This window comes from Nannobrachium achirus, assembly GCF_963921795.1.
Source record: "Nannobrachium achirus genome assembly, chromosome: 11".
NCBI lineage: Eukaryota > Metazoa > Chordata > Actinopteri > Myctophiformes > Myctophidae > Nannobrachium > Nannobrachium achirus.
This window is the reverse complement of record NC_137820.1, coordinates 7,202,843-7,226,291: the sequence shown is the minus strand read 5'-3', so window position 1 is coordinate 7,226,291 and position 23,449 is coordinate 7,202,843. Positions and strand designations below refer to the sequence as shown.

The following is a 23,449-nucleotide window of genomic DNA, read 5'->3' as shown; positions in this document are numbered from 1 at the left end:
ACTGTTAGCCCTCAACTACCAGTACCAACCAAGAGGAAGTTTAGTCACTTGAGGTTTACACGATTTTATTTTTGCGTTTGTGCAACTGTGTGAATGCATTCTAAATTTGTGTAGCTGAGGTCATTTAACTGTTAACTGTTAGCCCTCACCTACCAGAAATTGCGCAGCTGTGCAAGTAGCATTTTTAGGCCTCCATTACATTATCATCATCTTTCAAACCTGTAATCAAATCCAATTTGACTCCAGCAATGTCATTTGGCACAACATAACTTGGACTGGCTTTATGTTAAGCTTAATTCGCAAATAATATCAAACAATGCTTTACTGGCATATATTACTCTTTGGTATGGGTGTTACATTGTGCAGTGAAGAAGCTTGTGTTGCTCTTCTGGGTCAAACAACAGCCTCTAGAGGCCCATGGGTTCTGAATCTCTACATTTGATGTTTAGCTGTAATCCCAGTCCTTGTGTTAGCATTTGAAGTTCCCTGCATATATGGCAGGTGCAGGTACGAGTGGGAGTGGCGATTCACATTGTTATGCGTCTTCAACAGATTGGCTTCCACCACCTCCTTCTAACACCTCTTTCTAACAACACCTCCTTCTAACACCTCTTTCTAACACCACCTTCTAACACCACCTCCTAACACAACCTCTTTCCATGAGGTCTTAGTGGTGGTGGTGGAAGCTGATCTGTAGAAGAAGCATGACAATGTGAACTCGCCACTCCCACTGGTACTTGTACTTGCCATCTATGCAGCGGACTTCAACTGCTAATACAAGGATTGGGGTTGCAGCTAAACATCAAATGTAGAGATACAGAGCCCATGGGCCTCTAGTGGCTGTTGTTTGACCCAAAAGAGCCCCCAAGTTTCTTCACTGCACATTGTAACACCCATACCAACCCAGAAATGGCTTATGCCGTGTGTTAGCAAAGGAAATAATTTGTGTAGCTGAGGTAAATTAACTGTTCGCCCTCACCTACCAGCCATTGCACAACTGTGCAAGCGGCATTTTAGTAATTCTAGGCCTCCATTACTTAGTGAACAATGTTTTGCGGTTGTGCAACTGTGCAATTGCGTTCTAAATTTGTGTAGCTGAGGTAAGCTGTGCGTTGTGCAGCTTTTATTTGGAATGAAAAGCAGCGCAAATGTGTTGCTTTCTAGTTGTTTGTTCGTATTGATTGGTGGGGGAGATCCATGAGATTTTCCTTTCAGGAATTAATTTGCATGACGGGTTCATAATTGAGTGGTGTAACCACATGTGGAAGCTGTTAGAACAACGGACTCACTCGCTGCCTTTCGCCGTGGACTGAAGACTCACCTTTTCAGACTCCACCTAAACCCTTAGCACTACAGTAAAATCAATGACCATACATGAAGCTAGTTAACATTTGTTTTTTAGGTTTCTTTAGAACTTGATTATATTGTGTTTTTCTCTAGATAGATATCCATTTACATTGTTATATTGCTGTTAATGTACTGACCTATTATCTTGTTTATTATTGTGATGTTGTATCTGCTTATTGTAAGTCGCTTTGGATTAAAAGCGTCTGCTAAATGCCTAAACTGTAAACTGTAAACTGTCAGCGAATACGTTTGACCCTGACTGACCTACTGGAATGAACATGGCCATAGATATCCGACAGAGATCAGCTGTTTTCAGCAATCCAAACCTCAAGCTTCAGGAATTCTGGAACCACACTATGGAAGTGCACATGGAAACCATCATGGTTGCCCTCCCAAATGTCTCAAATCACCTGCAACCCCCTTCTTCTACAGATACAAGAGGAGATTTCACATCAGCATTGTGCATTTCTTTTCCGATTGGAGGTTATGGCAAGTGTGAGAGGTGGTGGGGATGACTACTGAACCAGAGTGAAAACCCTTTGTGAAACCGCCAGGAGGAAAGTGAAGAAGGGCCGGTTGGGAATAGCCGGCATCTCTCCCCCACACATTCATCTGGTAAGATGAACGGCAAATCAACGACACACAAGGCTCCTGAATGGTTGGACAGGGGAATCACCCCAACAGAAAGCCTCGCTATATTGGCCACAACCTTGGAAGTGCATTATGGAAACAATCACGGTTGCCGTCCCAAATGTCTCATATCACCCGCAACCCCCTTTCTGTACCCAGAACTACCAGAAAGATGCAGTAGGAAATTTCACATCAGCATCGGCGACTTCAATGCCAGAGAACATCATGGGGTTATGAGAACAACAACCAAGATGGAGGTGAAGTTGAAGTAGGGCATAGGATTGCCGCTTGTTTGCCTTTTTGATCTTGCAGAATTGCACAATGCCGTCTGGAAGAATACATTGTACATACTGTGTACTTAGAAGACCTTAAGAATCTTCCGGCCCTATGAATTCAGCCCGTCATGCAATTTAAACAAATGGAAGACCTCTTTTTTAAAAGTAAATTATATTTAACCGTTAGCCCTCAACTACCAGTACCAACCAAGAGGAAGTTTAGTCACTTGAGGTTTACACGATTTTATTTTTGCGTTTGTGCAACTGTGTGAATGCATTCTAAATTTGTGTAGCTGAGGTCATTTAACTGTTAACTGTTAGCCCTCACCTACCAGAAATTGCGCAGCTGTGCAAGTAGCATTTTTAGGCCTCCATTACATTATCATCATCTTTCAAACCTGTAATCAAATCCAATTTGACTCCAGCAATGTCATTTGGCACAACATAACTTGGACTGGCTTTATGTTAAGCTTAATTCGCAAATAATATCAAACAATGCTTTACTGGCATATATTACTCTTTGGTATGGGTGTTACATTGTGCAGTGAAGAAGCTTGTGTTGCTCTTCTGGGTCAAACAACAGCCTCTAGAGGCCCATGGGTTCTGAATCTCTACATTTGATGTTTAGCTGTAATCCCAGTCCTTGTGTTAGCATTTGAAGTTCCCTGCATATATGGCAGGTGCAGGTACGAGTGGGAGTGGCGATTCACATTGTTATGCGTCTTCAACAGATTGGCTTCCACCACCTCCTTCTAACACCTCTTTCTAACAACACCTCCTTCTAACACCTCTTTCTAACACCACCTTCTAACACCACCTCCTAACACAACCTCTTTCCATGAGGTCTTAGTGGTGGTGGTGGAAGCTGATCTGTAGAAGAAGCATGACAATGTGAACTCGCCACTCCCACTGGTACTTGTACTTGCCATCTATGCAGCGGACTTCAACTGCTAATACAAGGATTGGGGTTACAGCTAAACATCAAATGTAGAGATACAGAGCCCATGGGCCTCTAGTGGCTGTTGTTTGACCCAAAAGAGCCCCCAAGTTTCTTCACTGCACATTGTAACACCCATACCAACCCAGAAATGGCTTATGCCGTGTGTTAGCAAAGGAAATAATTTGTGTAGCTGAGGTAAATTAACTGTTCGCCCTCACCTACCAGCCATTGCACAACTGTGCAAGCAGCATTTTAGTAATTCTAGGCCTCCATTACTTAGTGAACAATGTTTTGCGGTTGTGCAACTGTGCAATTGCGTTCTAAATTTGTGTAGCTGAGGTAAGCTGTGCGTTGTGCAGCTTTTATTTGGAATGAAAAGCAGCGCAAATGTGTTGCTTTCTAGTTGTTTGTTCGTATTGATTGGTGGGGGAGATCCATGAGATTTTCCTTTCAGGAATTAATTTGCATGACGGGTTCATAATTGAGTGGTGTAACCACATGTGGAAGCTGTTAGAACAACAGACTCACTCGCTGCCTTTCGCCGTGGACTGAAGACTCACCTTTTCAGACTCCACCTAAACCCTTAGCACTACAGTAAAATCAATGACCATACATGAAGCTAGTTAACATTTGTTTTTTAGGTTTCTTTAGAACTTGATTATATTGTGTTTTTCTCTAGATAGATATCCATTTACATTGTTATATTGCTGTTAATGTACTGACCTATTATCTTGTTTATTATTGTGATGTTGTATCTGCTTATTGTAAGTCGCTTTGGATTAAAAGCGTCTGCTAAATGCCTAAACTGTAAACTGTCAGCGAATACGTTTGACCCTGACTGACCTACTGGAATGAACATGGCCATAGATATCCGACAGAGATCAGCTGTTTTCAGCAATCCAAACCTCAAGCTTCAGGAATTCTGGAACCACACTATGGAAGTGCACATGGAAACCATCATGGTTGCCCTCCCAAATGTCTCAAATCACCTGCAACCCCCTTCTTCTACAGATACAAGAGGAGATTTCACATCAGCATTGTGCATTTCTTTTCCGATTGGAGGTTATGGCAAGTGTGAGAGGTGGTGGCGATGACTACTGAACCAGAGTGAAAACCCTTTGTGAAACCGCCAGGAGGAAAGTGAAGAAGGGCCGGTTGGGAATAGCCGGCATCTCTCCCCCACACATTCATCTGGTAAGATGAACGGCAAATCAACGACACACAAGGCTCCTGAATGGTTGAACAGGGGAATCACCCCAACAGAAAGCCTCGCTATATTGGCCACAACCTTGGAAGTGCATTATGGAAACAATCACGGTTGCTGTCCCAAATGTCTCATATCACCCGCAACCCCCTTTCTGTACCCAGAACTACCAGAAAGATGCAGTAGGAAATTTCACATCAGCATCGGCGACTTCAATGCCAGAGAACATCATGGGGTTATGAGAACAACAATCAAGATGGAGGTGAAGTTGAAGTAGGGCATAGGATTGCCACTTGTTTGCCTTTTTGATCTTGCAGAATTGCACAATGCCGTCTGGAAGAATACATTGTACATACTGTGTACTTAGAAGACCTTAAGAATCTTCCGGCCCTATGAATTCAGCCCGTCATGCAATTTAAACAAATGGAAGACCTCTTTTTTAAAAGTAAATTATATTTAACTGTTAGCCCTCAACTACCAGTACCAACCAAGAGGAAGTTTAGTCACTTGAGGTTTACACGATTTTATTTTTGCGTTTGTGCAACTGTGTGAATGCATTCTAAATTTGTGTAGCTGAGGTCATTTAACTGTTAACTGTTAGCCCTCACCTACCAGAAATTGCGCAGCTGTGCAAGTAGCATTTTTAGGCCTCCATTACATTATCATCATCTTTCAAACCTGTAATCAAATCCAATTTGACTCCAGCAATGTCATTTGGCACAACATAACTTGGACTGGCTTTATGTTAAGCTTAATTCGCAAATAATATCAAACAATGCTTTACTGGCATATATTACTCTTTGGTATGGGTGTTACATTGTGCAGTGAAGAAGCTTGTGTTGCTCTTCTGGGTCAAACAACAGCCTCTAGAGGCCCATGGGTTCTGAATCTCTACATTTGATGTTTAGCTGTAATCCCAGTCCTTGTGTTAGCATTTGAAGTTCCCTGCATATATGGCAGGTGCAGGTACGAGTGGGAGTGGCGATTCACATTGTTATGCGTCTTCAACAGATTGGCTTCCACCACCTCCTTCTAACACCTCTTTCTAACAACACCTCCTTCTAACACCTCTTTCTAACACCACCTTCTAACACCACCTCCTAACACAACCTCTTTCCATGAGGTCTTAGTGGTGGTGGTGGAAGCTGATCTGTAGAAGAAGCATGACAATGTGAACTCGCCACTCCCACTGGTACTTGTACTTGCCATCTATGCAGCGGACTTCAACTGCTAATACAAGGATTGGGGTTACAGCTAAACATCAAATGTAGAGATACAGAGCCCATGGGCCTCTAGTGGCTGTTGTTTGACCCAAAAGAGCCCCCAAGTTTCTTCACTGCACATGGCTGTTGTTTGACCCAAAAGAGCCCCCAAGTTTCTTCACTGCACATTGTAACACCCATACCAACCCAGAAATGGCTTATGCCGTGTGTTAGCAAAGGAAATAATTTGTGTAGCTGAGGTAAATTAACTGTTCGCCCTCACCTACCAGCCATTGCACAACTGTGCAAGCGGCATTTTAGTAATTCTAGGCCTCCATTACTTAGTGAACAATGTTTTGCGGTTGTGCAACTGTGCAATTGCGTTCTAAATTTGTGTAGCTGAGGTAAGCTGTGCGTTGTGCAGCTTTTATTTGGAATGAAAAGCAGCGCAAATGTGTTGCTTTCTAGTTGTTTGTTCGTATTGATTGGTGGGGGAGATCCATGAGATTTTCCTTTCAGGAATTAATTTGCATGACGGGTTCATAATTGAGTGGTGTAACCACATGTGGAAGCTGTTAGAACAACGGACTCACTCGCTGCCTTTCGCCGTGGACTGAAGACTCACCTTTTCAGACTCCACCTAAACCCTTAGCACTACAGTAAAATCAATGACCATACATGAAGCTAGTTAACATTTGTTTTTTAGGTTTCTTTAGAACTTGATTATATTGTGTTTTTCTCTAGATAGATATCCATTTACATTGTTATATTGCTGTTAATGTACTGACCTATTATCTTGTTTATTATTGTGATGTTGTATCTGCTTATTGTAAGTCGCTTTGGATTAAAAGCGTCTGCTAAATGCCTAAACTGTAAACTGTAAACTGTCAGCGAATACGTTTGACCCTGACTGACCTACTGGAATGAACATGGCCATAGATATCCGACAGAGATCAGCTGTTTTCAGCAATCCAAACCTCAAGCTTCAGGAATTCTGGAACCACACTATGGAAGTGCACATGGAAACCATCATGGTTGCCCTCCCAAATGTCTCAAATCACCTGCAACCCCCTTCTTCTACAGATACAAGAGGAGATTTCACATCAGCATTGTGCATTTCTTTTCCGATTGGAGGTTATGGCAAGTGTGAAAGGTGGTGGGGATGACTACTGAACCAGAGTGAAAACCCTTTGTGAAACCGCCAGGAGGAAAGTGAAGAAGGGCCGGTTGGGAATAGCCGGCATCTCTCCCCCACACATTCATCTGGTAAGATGAACGGCAAATCAACGACACACAAGGCTCCTGAATGGTTGGACAGGGGAATCACCCCAACAGAAAGCCTCGCTATATTGGCCACAACCTTGGAAGTGCATTATGGAAACAATCACGGTTGCCGTCCCAAATGTCTCATATCACCCGCAACCCCCTTTCTGTACCCAGAACTACCAGAAAGATGCAGTAGGAAATTTCACATCAGCATCGGCGACTTCAATGCCAGAGAACATCATGGGGTTATGAGAACAACAACCAAGATGGAGGTGAAGTTGAAGTAGGGCATAGGATTGCCGCTTGTTTGCCTTTTTGATCTTGCAGAATTGCACAATGCCGTCTGGAAGAATACATTGTACATACTGTGTACTTAGAAGACCTTAAGAATCTTCCGGCCCTATGAATTCAGCCCGTCATGCAATTTAAACAAATGGAAGACCTCTTTTTTAAAAGTAAATTATATTTAACTGTTAGCCCTCAACTACCAGTACCAACCAAGAGGAAGTTTAGTCACTTGAGGTTTACACGATTTTATTTTTGCGTTTGTGCAACTGTGTGAATGCATTCTAAATTTGTGTAGCTGAGGTCATTTAACTGTTAACTGTTAGCCCTCACCTACCAGAAATTGCGCAGCTGTGCAAGTAGCATTTTTAGGCCTCCATTACATTATCATCATCTTTCAAACCTGTAATCAAATCCAATTTGACTCCAGCAATGTCATTTGGCACAACATAACTTGGACTGGCTTTATGTTAAGCTTAATTCGCAAATAATATCAAACAATGCTTTACTGGCATATATTACTCTTTGGTATGGGTGTTACATTGTGCAGTGAAGAAGCTTGTGTTGCTCTTCTGGGTCAAACAACAGCCTCTAGAGGCCCATGGGTTCTGAATCTCTACATTTGATGTTTAGCTGTAATCCCAGTCCTTGTGTTAGCATTTGAAGTTCCCTGCATATATGGCAGGTGCAGGTACGAGTGGGAGTGGCGATTCACATTGTTATGCGTCTTCAACAGATTGGCTTCCACCACCTCCTTCTAACACCTCTTTCTAACAACACCTCCTTCTAACACCTCTTTCTAACACCACCTTCTAACACCACCTCCTAACACAACCTCTTTCCATGAGGTCTTAGTGGTGGTGGTGGAAGCTGATCTGTAGAAGAAGCATGACAATGTGAACTCGCCACTCCCACTGGTACTTGTACTTGCCATCTATGCAGCGGACTTCAACTGCTAATACAAGGATTGGGGTTACAGCTAAACATCAAATGTAGAGATACAGAGCCCATGGGCCTCTAGTGGCTGTTGTTTGACCCAAAAGAGCCCCCAAGTTTCTTCACTGCACATTGTAACACCCATACCAACCCAGAAATGGCTTATGCCGTGTGTTAGCAAAGGAAATAATTTGTGTAGCTGAGGTAAATTAACTGTTCGCCCTCACCTACCAGCCATTGCACAACTGTGCAAGCGGCATTTTAGTAATTCTAGGCCTCCATTACTTAGTGAACAATGTTTTGCGGTTGTGCAACTGTGCAATTGCGTTCTAAATTTGTGTAGCTGAGGTAAGCTGTGCGTTGTGCAGCTTTTATTTGGAATGAAAAGCAGCGCAAATGTGTTGCTTTCTAGTTGTTTGTTCGTATTGATTGGTGGGGGAGATCCATGAGATTTTCCTTTCAGGAATTAATTTGCATGACGGGTTCATAATTGAGTGGTGTAACCACATGTGGAAGCTGTTAGAACAACGGACTCACTCGCTGCCTTTCGCCGTGGACTGAAGACTCACCTTTTCAGACTCCACCTAAACCCTTAGCACTACAGTAAAATCAATGACCATACATGAAGCTAGTTAACATTTGTTTTTTAGGTTTCTTTAGAACTTGATTATATTGTGTTTTTCTCTAGATAGATATCCATTTACATTGTTATATTGCTGTTAATGTACTGACCTATTATCTTGTTTATTATTGTGATGTTGTATCTGCTTATTGTAAGTCGCTTTGGATTAAAAGCGTCTGCTAAATGCCTAAACTGTAAACTGTAAACTGTCAGCGAATACGTTTGACCCTGACTGACCTACTGGAATGAACATGGCCATAGATATCCGACAGAGATCAGCTGTTTTCAGCAATCCAAACCTCAAGCTTCAGGAATTCTGGAACCACACTATGGAAGTGCACATGGAAACCATCATGGTTGCCCTCCCAAATGTCTCAAATCACCTGCAACCCCCTTCTTCTACAGATACAAGAGGAGATTTCACATCAGCATTGTGCATTTCTTTTCCGATTGGAGGTTATGGCAAGTGTGAGAGGTGGTGGGGATGACTACTGAACCAGAGTGAAAACCCTTTGTGAAACCGCCAGGAGGAAAGTGAAGAAGGGCCGGTTGGGAATAGCCGGCATCTCTCCCCCACACATTCATCTGGTAAGATGAACGGCAAATCAACGACACACAAGGCTCCTGAATGGTTGGACAGGGGAATCACCCCAACAGAAAGCCTCGCTATATTGGCCACAACCTTGGAAGTGCATTATGGAAACAATCACGGTTGCCGTCCCAAATGTCTCATATCACCCGCAACCCCCTTTCTGTACCCAGAACTACCAGAAAGATGCAGTAGGAAATTTCACATCAGCATCGGCGACTTCAATGCCAGAGAACATCATGGGGTTATGAGAACAACAACCAAGATGGAGGTGAAGTTGAAGTAGGGCATAGGATTGCCGCTTGTTTGCCTTTTTGATCTTGCAGAATTGCACAATGCCGTCTGGAAGAATACATTGTACATACTGTGTACTTAGAAGACCTTAAGAATCTTCCGGCCCTATGAATTCAGCCCGTCATGCAATTTAAACAAATGGAAGACGTCTTTTTTAAAAGTAAATTATATTTAACTGTTAGCCCTCAACTACCAGTACCAACCAAGAGGAAGTTTAGTCACTTGAGGTTTACACGATTTTATTTTTGCGTTTGTGCAACTGTGTGAATGCATTCTAAATTTGTGTAGCTGAGGTCATTTAACTGTTAACTGTTAGCCCTCACCTACCAGAAATTGCGCAGCTGTGCAAGTAGCATTTTTAGGCCTCCATTACATTATCATCATCTTTCAAACCTGTAATCAAATCCAATTTGACTCCAGCAATGTCATTTGGCACAACATAACTTGGACTGGCTTTATGTTAAGCTTAATTCGCAAATAATATCAAACAATGCTTTACTGGCATATATTACTCTTTGGTATGGGTGTTACATTGTGCAGTGAAGAAGCTTGTGTTGCTCTTCTGGGTCAAACAACAGCCTCTAGAGGCCCATGGGTTCTGAATCTCTACATTTGATGTTTAGCTGTAATCCCAGTCCTTGTGTTAGCATTTGAAGTTCCCTGCATATATGGCAGGTGCAGGTACGAGTGGGAGTGGCGATTCACATTGTTATGCGTCTTCAACAGATTGGCTTCCACCACCTCCTTCTAACACCTCTTTCTAACAACACCTCCTTCTAACACCTCTTTCTAACACCACCTTCTAACACCACCTCCTAACACAACCTCTTTCCATGAGGTCTTAGTGGTGGTGGTGGAAGCTGATCTGTAGAAGAAGCATGACAATGTGAACTCGCCACTCCCACTGGTACTTGTACTTGCCATCTATGCAGCGGACTTCAACTGCTAATACAAGGATTGGGGTTACAGCTAAACATCAAATGTAGAGATACAGAGCCCATGGGCCTCTAGTGGCTGTTGTTTGACCCAAAAGAGCCCCCAAGTTTCTTCACTGCACATTGTAACACCCATACCAACCCAGAAATGGCTTATGCCGTGTGTTAGCAAAGGAAATAATTTGTGTAGCTGAGGTAAATTAACTGTTCGCCCTCACCTACCAGCCATTGCACAACTGTGCAAGCGGCATTTTAGTAATTCTAGGCCTCCATTACTTAGTGAACAATGTTTTGCGGTTGTGCAACTGTGCAATTGCGTTCTAAATTTGTGTAGCTGAGGTAAGCTGTGCGTTGTGCAGCTTTTATTTGGAATGAAAAGCAGCGCAAATGTGTTGCTTTCTAGTTGTTTGTTCGTATTGATTGGTGGGGGAGATCCATGAGATTTTCCTTTCAGGAATTAATTTGCATGACGGGTTCATAATTGAGTGGTGTAACCACATGTGGAAGCTGTTAGAACAACGGACTCACTCGCTGCCTTTCGCCGTGGACTGAAGACTCACCTTTTCAGACTCCACCTAAACCCTTAGCACTACAGTAAAATCAATGACCATACATGAAGCTAGTTAACATTTGTTTTTTAGGTTTCTTTAGAACTTGATTATATTGTGTTTTTCTCTAGATAGATATCCATTTACATTGTTATATTGCTGTTAATGTACTGACCTATTATCTTGTTTATTATTGTGATGTTGTATCTGCTTATTGTAAGTCGCTTTGGATTAAAAGCGTCTGCTAAATGCCTAAACTGTAAACTGTAAACTGTCAGCGAATACGTTTGACCCTGACTGACCTACTGGAATGAACATGGCCATAGATATCCGACAGAGATCAGCTGTTTTCAGCAATCCAAACCTCAAGCTTCAGGAATTCTGGAACCACACTATGGAAGTGCACATGGAAACCATCATGGTTGCCCTCCCAAATGTCTCAAATCACCTGCAACCCCCTTCTTCTACAGATACAAGAGGAGATTTCACATCAGCATTGTGCATTTCTTTTCCGATTGGAGGTTATGGCAAGTGTGAGAGGTGGTGGGGATGACTACGAGTGAAAACCCTTTGTGAAACCGCCAGGAGGAAAGTGAAGAAGGGCCGGTTGGGAATAGCCGGCATCTCTCCCCCACACATTCATCTGGTAAGATGAACGGCAAATCAACGACACACAAGGCTCCTGAATGGTTGAACAGGGGAATCACCCCAACAGAAAGCCTCGCTATATTGGCCACAACCTTGGAAGTGCATTATGGAAACAATCACGGTTACCGTCCCAAATGTCTCAAATCACCCGCAACCCCCTTTCTGTACCCAGAACTACCAGAAAGATGCAGTAGGAAATTTCACATCAGCATCGGCGACTTCAATGCCAGAGAACATCATGGGGTTATGAGAACAACAACCAAGATGGAGGTGAAGTTGAAGAAGGGCATAGGATTGCCGCTTGTTTGCCTTTTTGATCTTGCAGAATTGCACAATGCCGTCTGGAAGAATACATTGTACATACTGTGTACTTAGAAGACCTTAAGAATCTTCCGGCCCTATGAATTCAGCCCGTCATGCAATTTAAACAAATGGAAGACCTCTTTTTTAAAAGTAAATTATATTTAACTGTTAGCCCTCAACTACCAGTACCAACCAAGAGGAAGTTTAGTCACTTGAGGTTTACACGATTTTATTTTTGCGTTTGTGCAACTGTGTGAATGCATTCTAAATTTGTGTAGCTGAGGTCATTTAACTGTTAACTGTTAGCCCTCACCTACCAGAAATTGCGCAGCTGTGCAAGTAGCATTTTTAGGCCTCCATTACATTATCATCATCTTTCAAACCTGTAATCAAATCCAATTTGACTCCAGCAATGTCATTTGGCACAACATAACTTGGACTGGCTTTATGTTAAGCTTAATTCGCAAATAATATCAAACAATGCTTTACTGGCATATATTACTCTTTGGTATGGGTGTTACATTGTGCAGTGAAGAAGCTTGTGTTGCTCTTCTGGGTCAAACAACAGCCTCTAGAGGCCCATGGGTTCTGAATCTCTACATTTGATGTTTAGCTGTAATCCCAGTCCTTGTGTTAGCAGTTGAAGTTCCCTGCATATATGGCAGGTGCAGGTACGAGTGGGAGTGGCGATTCACATTGTTATGCGTCTTCAACAGATTGGCTTCCACCACCTCCTTCTAACACCTCTTTCTAACAACACCTCCTTCTAACACCTCTTTCTAACACCACCTTCTAACACCACCTCCTAACACAACCTCTTTCCATGAGGTCTTAGTGGTGGTGGTGGAAGCTGATCTGTAGAAGAAGCATGACAATGTGAACTCGCCACTCCCACTGGTACTTGTACTTGCCATCTATGCAGCGGACTTCAACTGCTAATACAAGGATTGGGGTTACAGCTAAACATCAAATGTAGAGATACAGAGCCCATGGGCCTCTAGTGGCTGTTGTTTGACCCAAAAGAGCCCCCAAGTTTCTTCACTGCACATTGTAACAACCATACCAACCCAGAAATGGCTTATGCTGTGTGTTAGCAAAGGAAATAATTTGTGTAGCTGAGGTAAATTAACTGTTCGCCCTCACCTACCAGCCATTGCACAACTGTGCAAGCGGCATTTTAGTAATTCTAGGCCTCCATTACTTAGTGAACAATGTTTTGCGGTTGTGCAACTGTGCAATTGCGTTCTAAATTTGTGTAGCTGAGGTAAGCTGTGCGTTGTGCAGCTTTTATTTGGAATGAAAAGCAGTTTGTTCGTATTGATTGGTGGGGGAGATCCATGAGATTTTCCTTTCAGGAATTAATTTGCATGACGGGTTCATAATTGAGTGGTGTAACCACATGTGGAAGCTGTTAGAACAACGGACTCACTCGCTGCCTTTCGCCGTGGACTGAAGATTCACCTTTTCAGACTCCACCTAAACCCTTAGCACTACAGTAAAATCAATGACCATACATGAAGCTAGTTAACATTTGTTTTTTAGGTTTCTTTAGAACTTGATTATATTGTGTTTTTCTCTAGATAGATATCCATTTACATTGTTATATTGCTGTTAATGTACTGACCTATTATCTTGTTTATTATTGTGATGTTGTATCTGCTTATTGTAAGTCGCTTTGGATTAAAAGCGTCTGCTAAATGCCTAAACTGTAAACTGTAAACTGTCAGCGAATACGTTTGACCCTGACTGACCTACTGGAATGAACATGGCCATAGATATCCGACAGAGATCAGCTGTTTTCAGCAATCCAAACCTCAAGCTTCAGAAATTCTGGAACCACACTATGGAAGTGCACATGGAAACCATCATGGTTGCCCTCCCAAATGTCTCAAATCACCTGCAACCCCCTTCTTCTACAGATACAAGAGGAGATTTCACATCAGCATTGTGCATTTCTTTTCCGATTGGAGGTTATGGCAAGTGTGAGAGGTGGTGGGGATGACTACTGAACCAGAGTGAAAACCCTTTGTGAAACCGCCAGGAGGAAAGTGAAGAAGGGCCGGTTGGGAATAGCCGGCATCTCTCCCCCACACATTCATCTGGTAAGATGAACGGCAAATCAACGACACACAAGGCTCCTGAATGGTTGAACAGGGGAATCACCCCAACAGAAAGCCTCGCTATATTGGCCACAACCTTGGAAGTGCATTATGGAAACAATCACGGTTGCCGTCCCAAATGTCTCAAATCACCCGCAACCCCCTTTCTGTACCCAGAACTACCAGAAAGATGCAGTAGGAAATTTCACATCAGCATCGGCGACTTCAATGCCAGAGAACATCATGGGGTTATGAGAACAACAACCAAGATGGAGGTGAAGTTGAAGAAGGGCATAGGATTGCCGCTTGTTTGCCTTTTTGATCTTGCAGAATTGCACAATGCCGTCTGGAAGAATACATTGTACATACTGTGTACTTAGAAGACCTTAAGAATCTTCCGGCCCTATGAATTCAGCCCGTCATGCAATTTAAACAAATGGAAGACCTCTTTTTTAAAAGTAAATTATATTTAACTGTTAGCCCTCAACTACCAGTACCAACCAAGAGGAAGTTTAGTCACTTGAGGTTTACACGATTTTATTTTTGCGTTTGTGCAACTGTGTGAATGCATTCTAAATTTGTGTAGCTGAGGTCATTTAACTGTTAGCCCTCACCTACCAGAAATTGCGCAGCTGTGCAAGTAGCATTTTTAGGCCTCCATTACATTATCATCATCTTTCAAACCTGTAATCAAATCCAATTTGACTCCAGCAATGTCATTTGGCACAACATAACTTGGACTGGCTTTATGTTAAGCTTAATTCGCAAATAATATCAAACAATGCTTTACTGGCATATATTACTCTTTGGTATGGGTGTTACATTGTGCAGTGAAGAAGCTTGTGTTGCTCTTCTGGGTCAAACAACAGCCTCTAGAGGCCCATGGGTTCTGAATCTCTACATTTGATGTTTAGCTGTAATCCCAGTCCTTGTGTTAGCAGTTGAAGTTCCCTGCATATATGGCAGGTGCAGGTACGAGTGGGAGTGGCGATTCACATTATGCGTCTTCAACAGATTGGCTTCCACCACCTCCTTCTAACACCTCTTTCTAACAACACCTCCTAACACCTCTTTCTAACACCACCTTCTAACACCACCTCCTAACACAACCTCTTTCCATGAGGTCTTAGTGGTGGTGGTGGAAGCTGATCTGTAGAAGAAGCATGACAATGTGAACTCGCCACTCCCACTGGTACTTGTACTTGCCATCTATGCAGCGGACTTCAACTGCTAATACAAGGATTGGGGTTACAGCTAAACATCAAATGTAGAGATACAGAGCCCATGGGCCTCTAGTGGCTGTTGTTTGACCCAAAAGAGCCCCCAAGTTTCTTCACTGCACATTGTAACAACCATACCAACCCAGAAATGGCTTATGCCGTGTGTTAGCAAAGGAAATAATTTGTGTAGCTGAGGTAAATTAACTGTTCGCCCTCACCTACCAGCCATTGCACAACTGTGCAAGCGGCATTTTAGTAATTCTAGGCCTCCATTACTTAGTGAACAATGTTTTGCGGTTGTGCAACTGTGCAATTGCGTTCTAAATTTGTGTAGCTGAGGTAAGCTGTGCGTTGTGCAGCTTTTATTTGGAATGAAAAGCAGTTTGTTCGTATTGATTGGTGGGGGAGATCCATGAGATTTTCCTTTCAGGAATTAATTTGCATGACGGGTTCATAATTGAGTGGTGTAACCACATGTGGAAGCTGTTAGAACAACGGACTCACTCGCTGCCTTTCGCCGTGGACTGAAGACTCACCTTTTCAGACTCCACCTAAACCCTTAGCACTACAGTAAAATCAATGACCATACATGAAGCTAGTTAACATTTGTTTTTTAGGTTTCTTTAGAACTTGATTATATTGTGTTTTTCTCTAGATAGATATCCATTTACATTGTTATATTGCTGTTAATGTACTGACCTATTATCTTGTTTATTATTGTGATGTATCTGCTTATTGTAAGTCGCTTTGGATTAAAAGCGTCTGCTAAATGCCTAAACTGTAAACTGTCAGCGAATACGTTTGACCCTGACTGACCTACTGGAATGAACATGGCCATAGATATCCGACAGAGATCAGCTGTTTTCAGCAATCCAAACCTCAAGCTTCAGGAATTCTGGAACCACACTATGGAAGTGCACATGGAAACCATCATGGTTGCCCTCCCAAATGTCTCAAATCACCTGCAACCCCCTTCTACAGATACAAGAGGAGATTTCACATCAGCATTGTGCATTTCTTTTCCGATTGGAGGTTCTGGCAAGTGTGAGAGGTGGTGGGGATGACTACTGAACCAGAGTGAAAACCCTTTGTGAAACCGCCAGGAGGAAAGTGAAGAAGGGCCGGTTGGGAATAGCCGGCATCTCTCCCCCACACATTCATCTGGTAAGATGAACGGCAAATCAACGACACACAAGGCTCCTGAATGGTTGGACAGGGGAATCACCCCAACAGAAAGCCTCGCTATATTGGCCACAACCTTGGCTGGACAGTCTGGAAGTCACTTAATAGACAGCGTGTGAACAAGCGACGTGCAACGCATGAAAGTCTGGAACTACACAACATAAGACACGTGCAGCTGTGGATCACTGCACGCAAGGTCCCACCTACTGGAATGTGCAGTCCAGAATACCTGGCAGAACCTACCCCATCAGCTGTGGCTTGTGCCCAATATTGACAACACGACATCTGCGATTGCTACGGACTAAAAGAAGAAGCCAGTCATGGAACCTGGACTGTTCACAAAAGAAGAAATGGGGTAGAGTCACACCGATGAAACCTGAGCTTGTCAAATGTGTGCAGGACAAGCCAACGACAGCACACCGGAAAGACTTGTTGACAAGCTATGCCTCATCTTTGAGACGGACACTTAAGTTGATTGATTTCATGATGAAGGTTGTTTGTGTGTCCTTCTGTAATGATCATCTGACATGTGATGCTCAACTCCACCTCTGAGGACATCTCCAGAGATGCATGGTTGGCAGCAGCTTGGAAGCAGGAGTGGCATCCATCGCTACATCTGGGACCCAGGAGATGGCGTCATTGGAGGAGTCGACCTACCACGCCGGCAATGGACCACACTGAGCCCTCTAGGAACTGGGGTTGGTCGCTTTAAAACATCAATGAAGTAGTGGGGCCTGGCGGACAGTGCAGCATGCGAGTGTGGTGACCCTGAGCAAACTGCCGACCATATGATCACCACATGCCCCTTATAATGACCACCCTCGGAAGCAAGCCTCTTCGACCTAGGACCCGAGATGCTGGCATGGCTACGCGACACAAAGTTGGACCTCTGACGTTACATGAAAGAAGATTGAATAGATAATTTTGTTATCTCTACATTTGCTGATGTTTGGCTGAAATTGTCATGTGTCTTCTAAAGATCAGATTCCACCACCACCTTCTAACACCATCTCCCTCTAACACCTCTTTCTAACACCACCTTCTAACACCACCTCCTAACACCACCTCTTTCCATGAGGTCTTAGAAGGAGGTGGTGGAAGATGGTCTGTAGAAGATGCATGACAATGTGAACTCGCCACTCCCGCTGGTACCTGGCTTCAACTGCCATCTATGCAGTGGACTTCAACTGCCAACACAAGGATTTGTGTTTCAGCCAAACATCAGCAAATGTAGAGACACAAAGCCAATGGGCTTTTTCACTGCACGATGTCACAGGTGATACCAACCAAGACGGAAATACGTCACTACCTCCAAAAATCCATCTGACTGTGCACCAAGAGGACTGATGCCTTCTAATTCAATGCATATCCTGAGCTGATCCAAACGTCCACCTCTCCTGCAGGAACCAGAGTTGGTGGCCAAGTAGACCTGACAGTTCAAATTTAAGTTATTTAGTTATTTAGGCCTACATACATGTCACATGCAGCTGAAGACGGATGTTGTGAGCAAGCTCATCAACCATTACTCCAGTTGATGCCTGTTGAGAGCTGTGGCCTGGATTCTGTCTAGGGTCTGCTTCTACAATGTTGCAGAAATAATCATGGAGATGTTCAGACATATCCCAGCTTTCAAACAACTCTGATGCAGAAAAGACATGACCAGTCAGCCCTGAAGAAATGCTCTTACACTGAGTGTTTGATTCAAGTTTGAAAAGAGGAAGTCATGCGAAGAGTCATCCATTGACGGAGCTTGGTCTAATAATCCAAGATGGAGTATTGAGAGTTGGAGACTCTCCATGCATATGCCATGCCAACATGGAAAGCATCCAGCTATCATTTCGAAAGACTTGCACGTCACAATGCTGATTCTGCAAGACATTCATGAGAAGATCAGACTTTAGGTAAGGAACTATATGCTCTCACAACTGTGTCAGACATATACGTATGTCCCCCTCAGCAAACTGTAGTGAGGAGTTTCCGGCAACCAGGATGTATTACCTGGAGAATAATCAAAGCAAGGCACTAGGATTGAAAATGGCAAACCACCTCAAGACACATTATTACCTGCATGCCACCGTTCACAAACATGGAGGTGGACTATTTTGGACCGTTGGATGTGAAGCAGCGTCGCGGTATTGTGAAAGGGTGCAGAGTTCTGTTCACATGCCTTTCGAACAGAGCAGTACATCTGGAAGTAGCACAGACATTGGACACTGATTCTTGCACGAACGCTTTCCGTCACTTTCTGTGCTGACGAGGTAAGTATACATCATGCGTTCCGATAATAAAACTGGAAAGATCCGTGGACAAGCTGTGCCTCATCTGTGAGACAGCCACTTAAGTTTATTGTTTTTATTGTTTGTCCGCTTCCTTAAAATCTCATGTACATGAATGTTTGAATGGATATGTGTAAATATGATACATTTAAATATGTGTCTTATTGTAACCATGTTGTATACACATCTATAGTTATATTATCTGTTTCATGTTGTCTCGTCAGAGTTTGTCTTGTCTTTTCACCCCTCCCCATGTGTTCTGTCCTGTGTCCCCACCTCCCCTGTGTGTCCCCCACTCTCGGCCTGCACCTTGTCGTGGTGAGTGGGCTTTAAACCAAGACAGGCCATATAAAGTGCAGGCACCATACAATTGACCTTGTTAAACTGTTGACACATGTCTCTAAAGGTCTTTTAACATATATATATATATATATATATAGTATTTTTAACATATTTGAGTCATATTAGTTTGAAAATACATAGTTACATTTGAGGTTTATACATTAATAAGATCAACTGCCGCCATTTGGGGAAATAACTTCGTAAATAAAGTTGTCCCGTGAAGATGACGAAAGCAAGCGAATCTCTCTTGCCCTCTTGTCTTTGTGGAATGCAAACTGGACACGCCCATTTCTGCCATCAGTGCCCATACCCTAAGTGGGGTTGACAAAACAGCCTTTCTGTGTTGAGTTTGCATGTTCTCCCTGTGTCTCCTAAGGTAGATACCCTAACAAAAAACATGCAGTAATCCTGGTCTCTCTATACTGCCCGATGGAGGGGAAAGGAACTGGATGGAATAACATGTTCCTTCCACGCACTACGTCCCCTTGTGACGCCCCTGGGTACATCTAGGTGTGCTTGTGAACATTCAAAAGATCTAGGAAAATGTAACTGCTGCACATGGCATTTTCAAGATGGCTCACACACATGCACGCATGCAAGCACACGCAGTCACGCACACATCTAACTAGGTGCATTCCTTCAAATCCTTCCATGCTCTTAATTATATATTCACTCATGTGCAGTATCTGTTTTGTGTATCAGGTTTATTCCTCCATCGTTCCATTAGCACGCACACCTTGCATCACACCTACTTATGGAATCAATCAACAATGTTCAAAGACTGTTTTTCTTGGAAAGCACAACTATCAAAGATACCTTGCCAGAAAACTGGTAGAACTTGATCTCCTCCTGTCAAGTAAATCTGTCATCAGCCAGTTTTTTATTTTTTAAGTTGAATGTATTTAATTATCATGTATCTGTTTTGACTGTCAGGTTTAGCACATCTCACTGTAAACAATCAATCTTATTCAGTAAATATTATTGGCTTGTAACTAAGTAAACTAGAAGCTCGGCCGCCTGTCTAGTCGGGGACCGAACTTCTCGGGAACGATGTTAATAGTGAATGAATGCCCCACCCTTTAATGCAAACCCCATTATATCTGTTGTCATAGGACCATCTGTTTGCCTGTGTCCATTTATGCCCATATATCAAGTTCTCTGTATCGGAAAACCCTGATGTCAGACATCAGCTCCGCATACAGAGATTCCAAACCATTCGCGCCGGTTCCGGAAAACCGCGTATCGGGTCAGGTCGAGGCCGGGCACTGCACTCCCCGCTGCGGCGAGGAATGCGTGTGCCAAATTTGAGGCCGGTGGGATGAACGGCCCCATTATACTTGTTGTCATAGGACCCGTTTTGACCATCTGTTTGCCTGTGTCCTTTTACGCACATATAGAGGGCTGAGTGGAGAGGAGATCCTGCATCAGTGTCATAATACTGACCATGGAATACGACTTGGTATGTGCCCCTCTCTGCATTGTTTTCACTCCTGCCGCGCCCACGGGTAGACGCCGTCCCGTATCTTTTCTGAGCAGGGTCACGCCTCTCACATTTACGGACATGCAAACAACCCCCAACATCACACCTCGAGGACATGTGCTGGCGACACATACTGTACTGTATCTCAGTGATGTTACAAAACCTGTTTAGTAAAACATGCGTGCATCTTGTCCTCAGGTGACACTGTCTTCTGGCACACACTATTGTTATTGTCACACTTGTTGGTAATTTCACCAAGAATGCCGGTCCCTCATTGGCTGTTGATGGTGACGTCTCCAGGAATGCTGGTCCCCGATTGGCTACGTGACAGATACGCCACCGAACAAAGTACTTGCACGCTCTGCTGGCACAAGTGACGTCATTTTCTCTCGTTATAAACTTCGCGCGCCATGACACACACGCCGGCGTTTGACATGACGACGACATGAGCGACTCGCAGGACTCGGAGGACGATGCGATGAGCTTTTACTCCGACGCCGAGGAGTACTGGAGGAAGGTCCGGCCCACGCTGAACGGCATGCTCGGAGAGTACGGCAGCATCTCCGACTTAGACCTGGCCTCGTCCAGGGCCTTCCTGAGGAGGTTCCTCTGCAGAGGCCAGGAGGGACCGGAGGAACAGGAGAAGGAGATGGAGATGGGCGGCCAGGAGCAGATGGTGGGCCAGGAGGAGATGGGGGGCGAGGAGAAAGAGATTTGGGACGAGGAGAAAGAGATGTGGGACATGTGGGGCGAGCAGAAGATGTGGGAGACGTGGGGTGAGGAGGAGGAGGAGACATGGGGCGAGGAGAAGGAGGTGTGGGACGAGGAGGGGATGTGGGAGGAAGAGGAGGTCAAGGCGGGTACGGGCCGGGCGCTGGACTGCGGCGCGGGCATCGGTCGCGTCACCAAGGGCCTCCTGCTGCCGCTGTTCGACGCGGTGGACATGGTGGACGTCACCCGGGAGTTCCTGGACGAGGCCGGGTCCTTCCTGGGCCCGGAGCTGGCCCGCCGCGTGGGGAACTACTTCTGCTGCGGCCTGCAGGACTTCTGCCCGCGGCGCGAGCACTACGACGTGATCTGGATCCAGTGGGTGAGCGGCCACCTGACGGACGAGCACCTGGTGGGCTTCCTGGCGCGCTGCCGCGCCGCCCTGAGGCCCGGCGGCCTGGTGGCGCTCAAGGACAACGTGGCTCACGCCGGAGACGGAGCCGTGCGCGACCGCGAGGACAGCAGCGTGTGCAGGGAGCTCGCACTGGTACGGGCGCTGGTGGGGCAGGCGGGGCTGAGGGTGGTCCGCCAGGAGAGGCAGACGGGCTTCCCCGAGGAGATCTACCAGGTGTGGACTCTGGCCCTCAGATAGATCTATAGATCCACCAGGTCCACACCCTGGCCTTCAGATAGATCTATAGATCCACTAGGTCCACTCCTTGGCCCGCGGATAGGGAGAGATGGGATCTACTAGGTCGACAACTTGGCCCTCAGATGGAGATGAAGAGATCTAGGATATCTACTAGGTCCACTCCCTGGCCCTGATATAGGGAGAGATTTCTAGCACTCAGGGAGAAATGCAGAGATCTACTAGATCTCCTAGCCCCCAGATAGTGCGAAATGAAGAGATCCACACCCTGACCTGAAGACTCACCTCTTCAGACTCCACCTAAGCCCATAGCACTTACTCGCCTACCCTCAATGACCATACATGGAAGCTAGATAGCATTTTTAGGTTTTAGATAACGTTTTTTATTGATTAGGTGCTTGGTCTCCCTACATTATTTTTTCTAGATTGATATTTCTAAGCATTTGATGTGTTGATGTATTACCTGCTTATTGTAAGTCACTCTGATTGTGTGAATGTCTGCTAAATGCCTAAATTGTAATTAGTATGGTTTCCCCGCAGGGTAACACACTATTGTCCTTGGCGTTTTTACTCATCGTCTGATGTAACTTTTTTTCTCTGAGGGTTTTCCCATTGAAGTACTTGTCAGAGGCACTCATCATCTGAAGTAACCATTCCCCCAATCAGACATCACAATACCTTGATATTGTGATGTCATCCCTTTCCCCTATCTGATTGGCTTTGGTTGTCAATTAGAGAGTGAGATCATAATATTAAGGTATATACCCATCAGACTGTAGTTCTTGCTTCTAATCATCTGATGTAACCTTTTTCTCTCAGGGTAGGGAGAAAATTTCACTTCAAATTCTGGGCATATAATAATTCTCTGTCTTGGCGTTTTTCTCATCTGTTTTCCCATTGAAGTACTTGTCCGAGTTACTCACCATCTGATATAAGTTATAACCCTTCACCCTTGTCACTACTGGCAGCACTTATCTGATATAAGTTATAACCCTTCACCCTTGTCACTACTGGCAGCACTTATAAAAGAGGTCTTAAGTAGTTTAATGGGTATAAGTCCATTGATTACGATGGAAACTATTGTTTTTGCTGCTTCCCTCCTTGGCTAAAAGTTCAAAATAAAAGTTCTAAACCTAACCCTATCCCTAACCCTAACCTCAGTAACCGTGACGCGGGTGATTGGCTAACTGGTGAGTAGCTAATCTGCTGACGCTGGTGAGTAGCTAACCTGCCAATGCTGTTCGACCCAACGGTTTGAGCTATGGGGCAGTCCCCAAGTCGGGTCTATTGAAGGTGCGAAAGATAGCCTATACCATGGCTAGGCCTCTGGAGAGTAAGGGTGGGCAATATATCGAAGAGTTATCGATATCGAGGTATCAACATGCGAGGTATCGTCAAAGGCGGCTTGAAATGAGGTATTGGTGTGTGTGTCAAATTAATTAACAGACACATGCAAAAAAGCTGTCCAT

At 44.2% G+C, this 23,449-nt stretch overlaps 1 protein-coding gene across 1 annotated transcript; it reads left to right on the top strand.

The window, feature by feature from the left end:
- Positions 1 to 21,068: 21,068 nt before the first annotated feature.
- Positions 21,069 to 21,983, top strand: LOC308293686 (N-terminal Xaa-Pro-Lys N-methyltransferase 1-like; the record flags this gene model as incomplete). The annotated part of the gene is made up of 1 exon (XM_080736281.1): positions 21,069 to 21,983. The coding sequence occupies one exon, from the start codon at positions 21,069 to 21,071 to the stop codon at positions 21,981 to 21,983; it is 915 nt and encodes a 304-aa protein (XP_080592407.1).
- Positions 21,984 to 23,449: the final 1,466 nt, after the last annotated feature.